Source organism: Rhodnius prolixus, unplaced genomic scaffold (genome assembly GCF_049639745.1).
Source record: "Rhodnius prolixus isolate KJV_2025 unplaced genomic scaffold, Rpr scaffold_4, whole genome shotgun sequence".
Classification (NCBI taxonomy): Eukaryota; Metazoa; Arthropoda; class Insecta; order Hemiptera; family Reduviidae; genus Rhodnius; species Rhodnius prolixus.
In genome coordinates this window covers 14,197,864-14,211,364 of record NW_027411614.1, presented here as the reverse complement: position 1 = coordinate 14,211,364, position 13,501 = coordinate 14,197,864, and the positions used below count along the sequence as shown (strand labels likewise).

At 36.0% G+C, this 13,501-nt stretch overlaps 1 protein-coding gene across 1 annotated transcript in view; it reads right to left on the bottom strand.

The window, feature by feature from the left end:
• LOC141455542 (uncharacterized) overlaps positions 1–13,501 on the bottom strand; it is a 287,527-nt gene that overhangs the window by 184,309 nt on the left and 89,717 nt on the right. The window contains exons 5-6 of the mRNA XM_074130658.1: positions 3,421–3,564; positions 2,254–2,442 (exon numbers count right to left, since the gene is read on the bottom strand). Coding sequence (XP_073986759.1) covers positions 2,254–2,442; positions 3,421–3,564 — 333 coding nt within the window. The remainder of the gene's footprint in view (positions 1–2,253; positions 2,443–3,420; positions 3,565–13,501) is intronic.

The following is a 13,501-nucleotide window of genomic DNA, read 5'->3' as shown; positions in this document are numbered from 1 at the left end:
AGTTGTAGTCGCAAAATTAATGGAAATAGGGTTCCAACTCGTTTCCCATCCCCCTATTCTCCAGACTTCGCTCCCTCGGACTACTATTTGTTCCCCAATATGAAGAAATGGCTGGCGGGAAAAAGATTTTATTCAAACGAGGAGGTGAAGGGACTTAAAAAAAGAAAAAAAGTGGCGGATTCCGGCATCAGATCAGCTGAAAATTTTCTTCGGACGTCAACCACTAATTTTGAAGAACTTCAGCAAAAACGTGGCACTACTGGTCCAAAAAGAGGACATAGAAACGAATGGCTATTTTTCAGACTTGGACAAATCCTATTATTCGGAAGGGATCAACAAACTAGAGCAGCGTTGGACGAAGTGTATAAGCCTAAAAGGAGACTATGTTGAAAAATAAAAAAGGTTTACCCCAAAAAATTAAGTAGTTTTTATTTTTGCACGGACTTTTCAAACGACCCTCGTATGTGATGATTCACCCTAATTTTTATTATTATTTTGTACAAATTAGTTTAATACTACCATAGTTTCTATTATAATGTGACTACCAGTAACAATGGAGTGAGTTAATACAGACCATGGGGCCTAACATAACAAAATAGGATAATGGTATAAACAGAAGTTACTACATATACATATGTACTTAGATGATGTCTTTGAAATAACACATAAGCTGCATTCCGAGTCATAATGAAGAAGAATGACTCAGAAAGAAGATGTAATACATCCTTCTTTAATAATTCCAAGGCAGGGGAACAGAATGGAAGAATGGAACTGTTGCCTGAGTAACCTACAGGAACATCCTTAAAATATTCTTAAATTTTGTTAAGTTTCTCATGCCCTAAGCGCAAGTTATTTAATTTCTAAATAATTAAGGGTAGATTACATCCTTGAAGAAATAATAATGTAAATAAAAAATAAAAACCAATTTACCGTGCCTCATTATAAATAAACCTTTCTTTACTAGAACCTCATTTGTGTTTTTATTCAGCTGTATGAATTCTAAAAACAAGACCATACAACAGGGTTAATTAATATTTTATAATTAGCTGTGGGTTCGTAATAATAAAATGCAGCTTAATTTAATTAAGTGCCTTTTTATAATTCCAATTACTATTATTATTATTATCACAAATTTTTTGCTAATTTTTTAGAAATAATTTCTCTACACATTAATATTTATAAATCAAATATTAAAGGTATTAATTTTGTCTGTCTTTTTGGGCCTGTCCCTAAGAATTTAGACAGAGAGCTGGTGTTCCCCAGGGCAGCATCCTAGGTCCTCTTCTTTACTCCTCATGTATAGCAGATATACCTCAACATCCAAATACCATTCTTTCCACCTTTGCTGATGATACTGCAATCTTATCTCCTCATTCCGATCCTCTTATTGCTACTCAGGCTCTTCAAACGCGCATCAACCACTTACAGGTCTGGCTTAACAAATGGCGGATCAAAACTAACGTTACCAATGAAAATATATAGTATTTACTCTAAGACGAAAAATCCTACCTCCCATTATCTTGAACCAAACTCCAAATACCAACTGTGGACAAAGTACGCTACCTTGGACTGTATCTAGACAAACGATTCACGTGGAATCCCCATACTAGACTTAAAAGACAAGAAACAAACAAACGCTCAAACCTCTTGCAATACTATTTCTTGACAAACGATCGAAACTCCACCTCATTAACAAAAGACTTATATCTTCTGTTACTGCGACCTATTTGGTCATACTGCAACGAAGTATGGGGATCGACTAAGCGTTCCAACTCACTACGCCTCCAGACATTACACTCAAAAATACCTCGAAAAATTCTGAAAGCTCTCGTTTTAAATTTCTAACCCCACCATCCATAATGACCTCAAAATCTTGTGAAAACTCGTTTTTCTGAAAAATATATTTTCCAGCCGTAAAGATGACCTAGTCCCACGGCCGAAAGCACGATAAAAGGAAATACAAAAATATGGCTAACAAACATGGCTATAATTTCTCTCTTCGATGAATAAAGGATTCACTAAAAGCTATTAATATTACTCCTAAAGTTATTTTTATAGCTAATATTCAGTATTTTAATTCAATTAAATAATCGGAATTCGTATTCTTTTGTCAACATTCGTAAAAGCCTCTGCCCGGTAAAGAACAGTTTTTAAGCTGTAACTAAAGTAGGCCATTGCTCAACTGTTGACTTGTCTTGTCATTAAAACCAAAAAAAAAAATCATTTTCAAGAAACATTAATATTACCACTTACATGTTACGTCTAAGCGCACATCCAAGCTCTGTGATTTGGTAGGATATGATTCGTGTATGGCGACACATCTCAATATTTTACCGTGTTGAAATTTTTCTACTTGTAATTCTAATACAGAACTGGCCACCCAAGTGCGAGGGTTGTCCATTTCTGGACTGTTGTTCTGATTTCCAGTAAGTTCGGCATCTCCTGTAAAAATAAATCTAAATTAAATTCAATCGAAGAAATGTATCAATGTTTTGAGTATTTAAGTAATTATATTTCTTTAGAAATAAAAATTTAAACAAATAAACTTAAAAAATTAATCTACAATTCAAAATTAAAACAAATCTGGTTAATTTTTTCAACAATATTTGGTGACATCTCTTGCTCTGATTACCGCACCAAGTCTTCTGAATGAGTCTTTTGAATAATCTCTGGGGAAAATCCCTAGAATAGGATTTTGCTCTGGACTTCTGAAAGGGAAACCAAACGATTAATTACTCCTTCTAAGTAAAGCAGGACTACTGGAGCAGTGTATCATCTGGCGTCGTCTTGCATAAATACAAAATGATCCTACATCCTACTGCTGAATAAACTCTTGACGATACCTCAGGGCATTTAATGTACTAGTCTCAATAATGAGTAGTTCTGTACGCCCATCAAAACTTAGCCTTCCAATAATCCATAATCCTAACTCCAAAACTTACTTGTGGAGAGATGTTAGGCTCTGCAAATCTCTCACCTTGTCACCTCAACTCTCTCATCCTTCTACCTGAAGAGAACATGGTGAATTTTCGATTCGTCTTTTAATAATCAAATACTTGCCCAATCTTCTACTGTCAAATTGACATGAAAACACCGAAGTAAAACAACAGAAAGATAAATACTGGTTCCCTCTCTGCAATGTTTTTCCACTAGCCCCAGACATGTTCACATTGAAACTGGTGAAGCTAAAAGGGCCGATTGGGGCTTCGACTTGCGAAAAACATTGTTCCCCCTGTGAAGCGAATAATGATAATAATTATCCTCACACAGGACATATAAAAATGAATTTAATTTTGAAATTCCTCTAATTACATTTTTATTATACTATTTTCTACTGATTATTATTGTCTGGAATAATAAAAGTAAAACGAGACGACAGGGAAGATAATAAAGAAATAGAATTAAATAACCTAGACTGACCTAGCCACCACTTCAGTGTGGCAGGAGGGTTGCCATATCGGCTAATGCACTTCACTGTAGTACGATCCCCAGCACGGGCGGTAACGTTGTTACCAGGCAACACTTGCGCCGATTTATGTTCTATTCGTGGCCTCTGCGGCGCAACTGTAAACAGAAAAATGGTTTCATTTTATTCGCTTAATTTGATATCATTTAAAAAAATTATTAATAACAAGAAATATGGACATTAAAATTATACAATTTATGGTACGCTTTATGAAAATATTTCTGTGAATTCATCTTGTAACAGTTATTTTTTACAAAATAGATATAAATTTTTGGATTTAGGACTCGTCAACATCTGAGCTTATTGGCGCCCGTAGCTTTTTTTTCAGTGCGTTTGCCAGCCTCGGGACTGTAAGAAGCTCATATGAAAATTTAAGGGCTAGCAGCTGGATTCGAACCCGTGATCTCCGCGTTGCAATCCAGGACTCGCTAACCCCTCAGCTAATAATCCCTTCCATTTTTTACAATACTGTGCCAAAAAATGTACAGACTCTCACTACAATAAATGTGAGATATACAATTCAAGCATAAAAGAAATAAAATTAAAATTATATCTGCCACTGGAAAATAAAAGACTAATATACAACTGCGTACTCAAACCGATCTGGACTTACGGACTCGAACTGTGGGGTTCAGTTAAACTTTCCAATTCACAAAAGATCCAGTCCTTCCAATCCAAAATATTCCGTCAGATTACGAATTCTCCATTTTATGTCTCTAACTTCACCCTCCATAACGACCTCAAGATCTCATACGTAACTGACGAATCTAAATATAAATATAGAAAATTCTTTGACTCTCTTCCATTCTGTACAAATCCTCTAGTGCAAAATCTCGCCTCCAAAACGATTCTAGATCGTCCTCCACGACGATTGAAACGCTGTTGGCCTCTTACATTAGTGTAAGAAACTCCAGCGAGAGTGTTGCCGGTGGGCAGCTTCTCTCCTCAAGCTGATCCTGTCATGAAGTGTTCGTTTATCGTATTCACTTATTACATTTTATTCTTTGTAGATTGTGAATAGCATATAAATTTAAAAAAAAATTATATGTTTCTAAATGGTGAAGCTAGGCCCAGTGTTGTGCAAAGGTTTCCCCTAGGATGCTACGAGTTCATCAAGCCATCGCTTCCTCTAATGGCCAATCAATCTGGCGGGATTTGGAAGCAGGACTAAAAGTACTCTCTTCTTCTCCACCATTTATTCGTCCTAGCAACAAGATCCTTCCACTTGTAGTTTAAACTTTTTATTCTAACCATTCTGTACCCATCATAAATCCATAAATATCTGTTTTCAAATAATAACTCAATTTCGAGAACCCGGCACCAGTCGCCAATAATACTAGAAGCCTGATTAAATGAAATGATACAAATATTCAAAAGAAAGTTCTTTTAACTGCGTCGAAAAATCATTATCTCTAAACTAAAGCAGAGCCAGTCTGTAGCAGACACACAACTTAGAAGTGGGCCAGTTTTAAACGCTCCTCGGTAATCTGCTTTAGTTAAAAACTTGAAATAAAAGAAGCAACTTCTAAAGAAAATGGTTTTAAATTAATTTTAATTAAGAATTTCAATTTTATATAAAGTTTAGTTAATGAGAGAAAAAAAAAATATAATAAAAAACTAGCGCAGATTATTTAGTAATAGATTGTAGGGGGAGTCGTTGGAGCCGGAATGTTTCTTAACGGCTTCTGCAGCATTACCCCTTATAGAGGCATAATAAGGGCACAATGCACCTGTTACCACATTCCTATTAGGGGATCTTCCCTTATTCTGCACCATTAAGTCTAGCCTTAACTTGAACATAACGGAAAACAAAATGTACTCCAAGTTATACAGTAAACTATTTTTATTTTTTTTACTTCTTTCTTGCCTTTAATACGATACAGATATGAAACTTCCAAAGGCTATTTCTACTTTCTAGAAGGTAAATCTAAGATTTTCTAAATCTTTCTTTCTTCCAGCACTATATATATAAGCTCTCAGCCTATCAGATTTAAAAGACAATACTTTGTACGAAGCGCGATAAACAAATCAAATCAACTAATCACGTCTGTATGTTGTCATACATTGTTCACCTTTATTATTATCGATAATTCCCTTGAAGGATAAGTACGATTGTAGCCAATTCTTCAAGGCTGTTGGAACTGATTACTTTCCCAGCTCAGCATCACGCCTAAAACTGTTCCCCGAACACTGAGCCTACAACAGTAACTGATGTGTCTAAACGCTGGTTTTTGAGTATCAAAAATCAACAAATTTAGTTCGTAATTTCATGAGACTTCCTTGTAATTATGGACAACTAGATTCTAGCCATAAATCTGACACCTCTACCCTCATGAAAGCCAATTCTTCAGAAGGTGTAGACGTGGGTACCACAGAGTTTAAGCGTAAACGTGAATGAATTCCAGTATACAGCCACCTAACAGCTTAACATTGAAAAACCTTACACAAGAACATGTATCATTTTTTAAAGTGCCACAATAGGTGTTTTAATTGAGAGAGGTTTTTTTTTTTACAGTTATTGACTTGATTCACTTGTGTAGCATATCATTGGCACACAAATTGTGCAGCATTCTCATAAGTCAAATGATACTCTTCTTAAAAAGATAAGAAACTGTAATATCTTTTATTACTAAAGAAACATAGTTATTCGAATAATTATTATTAATCAGTTAAGGAGGGCTAAGCGCTATCCAATCTAAAGCCTCTGAGTTCAAAAGAAAATTGAGCTAAAACTAATGTTCAAGTCTGTGTGAATGGTTTGATTGGTGACGTAGAAAGGAGCGTTTACTATAGAGCGATGAATTTTAGATTGCAAGGACTGGATCCTTTGCAGATTTGAGCGTTTGGTTGAACCCCACAGTTCGATGCCATAACCCCAGAATGGCTTTAATATACTTATCTAGAGTGAGTTTTGATCTGTTGTCGAGTAGTCTTTTCAGTTGTCATAAGCGTCTGTTGAGTTCTGTTCTCTTAAGTCGAGTATGAGGATACCATGTAAGTCTTCTGTCAAGGTAAAGCCCAAGATAGCGGACTACGTTGACTGCTTGTAAAGGAATAAGTTTGTAAAAGGCAGAAGGAAGAGTGATGCGTCGAAGAGTGAAAGTAATGTTTTGAGATTTTGTTTCGTTCAGTTTGATAGCCCATTTTTTTAACCATACGAGGGTCGTTTGAAAAGTCCGTGCAAAGTCAGAGAGATAGCACTACTGGCGCGTATCGAGATGTTTAGTTAGTAGCATCTCTTGGAAGAACACACACCAAGTTTCAGCCACATCGGTCTATTTCTTTGTGTTTGGCATTCGTTTGAATCGAGGAAGTCGAGTGATTTTCAAAAAATGGACGAAAAAGAATTTCATGTGTTGATTAAACACTACTTTATAAAAGGCAAAACGCCTCAGGAGACTAAAGAGAAGCTTGATAAACATTATGGTGATTCTGCACCTTCGACTAGAACAGTTTATAAGTGGTTTCAAAATTTTCGGAGTGGCCATATGGGCACAAGTGACGCTGAACGTTCTGGACGCCCTTTTGAGGTTACTACTCCAGAAATCATTGATAAAATCCATGATATGGTGATGGATGACAGAAGAGTGAAGGTGCGTGAGATTGCTAGTGCTGTGGGCATCTCGAATGAACGGGTACATAATATTTTGCATCAACATTAGGACATGACAATGCTATCTGCAAGATGGGTGCCGCGATTGCTTACGCTTGACCAAAAACGAAATCGTGTGAAGTGTTGCAAGGACGGTTTGCAGCTGTTCTAGAAGAATCCGCAGGACTTTAAGCGTCGTTTCGTCACTGTGGATGAAACATGGATACATCACTACACTCCTGAGACCAAAGAACAATCTAAACAATGGGTTACCAAGGGGGAATCTGCGCCAAAAAAGGCGAAGACCTTCCTTCGGCCGGAAAGATTATGGCGACTGTCTTTTGGGATTCGCAAGGAATAATCCTCATCGACTATCTGGAAAAAAGGGTAAAACTATTACAGGTGCATATTATTCATCGTTATTGGACCGTTTGAAAACCGAGTTGCAAGAAAAACGCCCACGATTGGCCCACAAAATAGTCCTTTTCCATCACGACAACGTACCAGCTCACACCTCAGCAGTTGTGGTCGCAAAATTAATGGAAATAGGGTTCCAACTCGTTTCACTTCTCCCTATTCTCCAGACTTGGCTCCCTCGGACTACTATTTGTTCCCTAATATGAAGAAATGGCTGGCGGGAAAAAGATTTTATTCAAACGAGGAGGTGATTGCAGAAACGAATGGCTATTTTTCAGACTTGGACAAATCCTATTATTCGGAAGGGATCAACAAACTAGAGCAGCGTTGGACGAAGTGTATAAGCCTAAAATGAGACTATGTTGAAAAATAAAAAAGGTTTACCCCAAAAAATTAAGTAGTTTTTATTTTTGCTCGGACTTTTCAAACGACCCTCGTAGTTCCGAAAATAATTGTGAAAAAAATGTGAATTGATTTGATGAGCCGAAAACATAATTCAGATTATATGCTTCTTCAGAGTTTTTAGTATCCTGGATCCTAGAACTGAATTTAGGTTAAAGACTGTTTTATAAAATCCAATGATGAAAAAGTTTTTTAAATTTTGTATAATATTAGAGGATATAATATTTGTACAAATTAAGCGCTTAAACTTTAAAACCAATCTTTCTAAATTAGTCAAAGCGTGCTGTTATAAAAGGTAGCCAAGGCATATTGTGCTCAAGTCGAACATATTTACTCAAGAAGAACAGCAACCTTGTTTACTGCAATGTTTTTTTACCTTGGGAACCTATAGTAATCTAAGTGGTGTAAAGGAATAATTATTATTAAACTCTGTTAACTGAACTAAAATAACAGTTAATATTATTTATTGGTTAATTGTTTTACTACTAACTACTGTGATCATTATTATTCATTTACCATTAGAGCGGAATGTCTTTCTCAGTAAATTAGAGAACAGTTCATTGCGTATGACAAGTCAGTTTGTTATAATCGAGAAATCATTGAAGCTGTAATTTAATTGTAAGTTATTGATACGTATGATCATGTTTAATATAACATCAGTAGATCAGTTTTTCTAAGTTTTGTGTCATTTGTGTCAGGAAATACAAGATTTCTGATTTGTTCATAATCATAAGTGAGTCACATTAAATCCAATAACAAATCAGTATTTATAGAAATTAATGCAGTTAAAACATAAAGTAATAGACTGTTTTTCAGACAGGCTAGTAATGTCCAACTATCAAATTCGTGTGCTGAGGTCGAAGGCGAACCCAGCTAACCCAAACTAATATTCTAATTTTACACTAACTAACTATTCTAACTTTTCACTAATTGGTACTACTTAGTCTAATTTCCCGAATAAACATGTACAGAATAATCTCACTCTTTAGGAAAGATGGTTGGTTTTAACAATGTGAAGAGTCAAGTACGAGGGTCGTTTGAAAAGTCCGTGCAAAAATAAAAACTACTTAATTTTTTGGGGTAAACCTTTTTTATTTTTCAACATAGTCTCCTTTTAGGCTTATACACTGCGTCCAGCGCTGCTCTAGTTTGTTGATCCCTTCCGAATAATAGGATTTGTCCAAGTCTGAAAAATAGCCATTCGTTTCTGCAATCACCTTCTCGTTTGAATAAAATCTTTTTCCCGCCAGCCATTTCTTCATATTGGGGAACAAATAGTAGTCCGAGGGAGCCAAGTCTGGAGAATAGGGGGGATGTGAAACGAGTTGGAACCCTATTTCCATTAATTTTGCGACCACAACTGCTGAGGTGTGTGCTGGTGCGTTGCCGTGATGGAAAAGGACTTTTTTGTGGGCCAATCGTGGGCGTTTTTCTTGCAGTTCGGTTTTCAAACAGTCCAATAACGATGAATAATATGCAATTGTAATAGTTTTACCCTTTTCCAGATAGTCGATGAGGATTATTCCTTGCGAATCCCAAACGACAGTCGCCATAATCTTTCCGGCCGAAGGAACGGTCTTCGCCTTTTTTGGCGCAGATTCCCCCTTGGTAACTCATTGTTTAGATTGTTCTTTGGTCTCAGGAGTGTAGTGATGTATCCATGATTCATCCACAGTGACGAAACGACGCTTAAAGTCCTGCGGATTCTTCTGGAACAGCTGCAAACCGTCCTTGCAACACTTCACACGATTTCGTTTTTGGTCAAGCGTGAGCAATCGCGGCACCCATCTTGCGGATAGCTTTGTCATGTCCAAATGTTGATGCAAAATATTATGTACCCGTTCATTCGAGATGCCCACAGCACTAGCAATCTCACGCACCTTCACTCTTCTGTCATCCATCACCATATCATGGATTTTATCAATGATTTCTGGAGTAGTAACCTCAACAGGGCGTCCAGAACGTTCAGCGTCACTTGTGCCCATATGGCCACTCCGAAAATTTTGAAACCACTTATAAACTGTTCTAATCGAAGGTGCAGAGTCACCATAATGTTTATCAAGCTTCTCTTTAGTCTCCTGAGGCGTTTTGCCTTTCATAAAGTAGTGTTTAATCAACACACGAAATTCTTTTTCGTCCATTTTTTGAAAATCACTCGACTTCCTCGATTCTAACGAATGCCAAACACAAAGAAATAGACCGATCTGGCTGAAACTTGGTGTGTGTTCTTCCAAGAGATGCTACTAACTAAAAATAACCTCGATACGCGCCAGTGGTGCTATCTCTCTGACTTTGCACGGACTTTTCAAACGACCCTCGTAAATGTGAGCTCACGTTACTATTCTTAAAAGAATTATTTTCCCTTTTCTTTATTTCATTCGATATTTACGACTTCCTCTGATGTTGTCCGCTAACTCGGTAAGTAAGTATATCGACAAAAATTGATACCCCCAGACGGGACATAACAGACAGGAAATGAATACTTGTTTCAGACCTGTAATACAACTAACTCACTCACTAATATGAACTGTTACAGCAAAACAAACGAGTACATTACGCATCGCTAACCGTTCAATCTAGACTAACGCATCCAAATATCAATGATTTTTTTTTCTATTCCTAAGCAAATTTTCTCTAATTTATCAAAATATGTATTTGTCAATGAAAAGTTAAAAATTACATTACCAATTTTGTAGCGGCAAGGGAATTTAAAAGTATTGAGTTGAAAAATGGAAAATGAAAACTACAATTTCATTTAAATTCTCTGTGTGAAATGATTTGGGAAAGTGACCAATCAAATAAAATAGAACCCAATTTAATTACTTTACACACTATAGACAGAAGAGGTTGTCCCGCATTAATTCGTAATTAAGTCTCCGCTAATTGGTGATTTATGAATACTTAATTATCTTGGCTTTGTCATCATGCGTAGACTAATTGTTAGCCTTGTATATTCTGAACGCTTAATCCTAAATTTTGTGTTTAATAAACATAGGTAATTACAAAGACCAAACGTAACCAATTATATTTTATAATATTGGTTAAATTGTAGATATTAATGTTTGATAACCAAAAATCGTGCAACTAAAGTAAGATTCAAGGCATAAATAGGTATAATGGTTAGTATTCGTGGTATAAACAGGCATAAATGGGTTCCAGGGTTAAACAATTAAATAGAAATAAAGGATAAACAGACATGCCAGGTGATAATGTTGATGGATATGGATTGAAGGAGGTCCATTGGGGAGCCGGAGATCTTTAGAAAAAAAAACGCTAAGTGTTTTATTGTGAATCAGATCTAATCGCATTACAGATATGAGCATATTCGAGTATATGGTAAGGCATAAACTCGGAAGTCTTAGAACTTGTCATTCTACTTCTAGTGAGTCGTCTTGATTTGGCAGCATCTGTTTTGGTCTAGTTCAACTTTCTATCCAAAACTATTCCTAAGAAGAAACTATTCTCTGGTGTGCCTAAGATTGTGAGTTTAACATTTGGAAGATTTCGAATGTTTTTACTGAGAATCAAAAAAAAAAAAGAACTAAGATCACACGCCCTCCAAGATTTCATCCAAGGTTCATTCAACAACATATTGCTGAAAGAAATGTGGAAGACATGAATAACAGTGCTAGGGTGAACATAAACAGGTCATTATGTCGAAAGATGCTGGAAAAAGTATTGAACCCAACTAATTAATAATGGATTTAATGGAGATATGATGGTGAGCCCGAATAGCTACGACCCAAATACTTGCGCACATCAACTTGTTTATCACAGCATTGTACGTCGGCTAGATATTCATGTCCTGTGTAAAGCTTTTGGCTGCTTGTATTTAGCTTATTTTCTTTAGGCTAGCTAGCGATTATAAATCACTGTTCTGAAATACAGATTTCCATTAACCATTGTAGCACATTGACTTAACTTTTATCTAGGTTGATTTACAAAAACCGCATTTCAGTTTAGAATTTCTTCTGTTGTTCCCTATTAGAAGCGGATCAGAGACCAAATCGATCAGAAATCGATTCATTTCAGGTAATTTCGTGGAACAATTAGCGTTTTATGGAAAATTAATGAAGTTTAAGAGAAAGAGAAAGTTCTGTGTTTTAAAAGCTAAAAGTTTAGTTTATACTGATGAGTGTGCAGGTCTTATACATTGAAGATATTTTGAACATAAGACTACGAAATTGTATCAGATAAAATAGGATATATCCTTTACTTTTCTTTAGCCCATGTAACGCATGAAAGACATCGTACTAAAAAAAAAGGAAGTATAAAGGATAGGTTATAAAGGCAAAAAGGTACGTAAAAGGATATCGTTGGACACCGTATCTTTATTGTCAAGGTAGGATTGTGTTCTTCTAGTAAAAGTAGTGAATCTGCCTCACAGCCTTCAAAATAATCTACGCTACTACTGCTGCGGATTATATTCTAGCAGAAACATACTTCTTTTTATACATTATGCTACAAGTAGTCACTGGAATAAAATTATACAGCTTGGCGCAGAACTTGCTAATTTATTATGAAGAATTCTAGCAACAATGTGCTGCAAGAGGGCAAAACTGCAATCTGATGAAGTTAACAATAAAAGGTAGCTGTCCCAGAAAATTTAGAACAACAGTATTTACTTGGGCATAATTAAGCAAACTCTTAAGACTTGTAATAATTCTATGCTCTGCAATCACCAATTTTACTTACATTTTACCTAAAAATCAATTGATTAGTTTAACATTGAAATGTTTTGAGTTTTGTATTGGGTTTCGAGTTTGCCTTCAGGCACAACTTGAGATTTTCCACTGATGGCTAAGCCATAAGAAGATCTGTAGGTCACGATATCCGAGCGGTTAGAGGCGAGGCCTGCAAAGCCGAGATGAATCGTTGGTTAGTGGGTGCGATTCCCTGGTCTAGGCTTTGGATTTTATTTAATGTTTAACTATAGAACTTTGAAGTAAAGTATGTTTGCTAACTGTCACCGTCCACAACACCTAATTGGTAGTTGGAAGTAAAGCCCGCCTGAACAAAATAGGCATTAACTTTTTACCTAAATATCGCATATTTTTTAAAATGCACCAAAATGCAAGCATTAAAGTTTGACGTAAATTAATTAAAAAGATAACTTCTCTCTTTTCAGTTAGGTGCACTATTCGCTGGAAAGCAAAAATGCATTGTCACTTGTGGCTTCTGACAGCGAGACGATGATAGTAGGCTAGCAGAGTTGGTTGTGTTATATGCTGAGGAAGTAGTTTAGTTGTAAAGATGTGCACTACGAACAGTCGTCGGCGCATGCTCTGCGTGGTAGAAGTGTATCACTTTTTTTATGAAATATATAGGGTGCCTATGAAGACTGATCGACTTTCCAATAATCGCGGCGGTTATAGTCGGACGACTGAAGCGGATAACAGTTTGGTACTTTAACTGTTGTTAAGTTCGTTATGAAAAAGCAGTAGTTTTCAGAAGTTTAGCTAGGAAATTTTTCAACGTAACTCTGATTGATCAAGTTAAACATAAATAATTAATTTGAAAATTAATTAAATTTAAATTATACATTTTACTTAATTAAATTTTTAAAATTCATGAATCATTTTATTTATTATTATATATTCTGGCCGCAGTTAGTGAAGGAGATG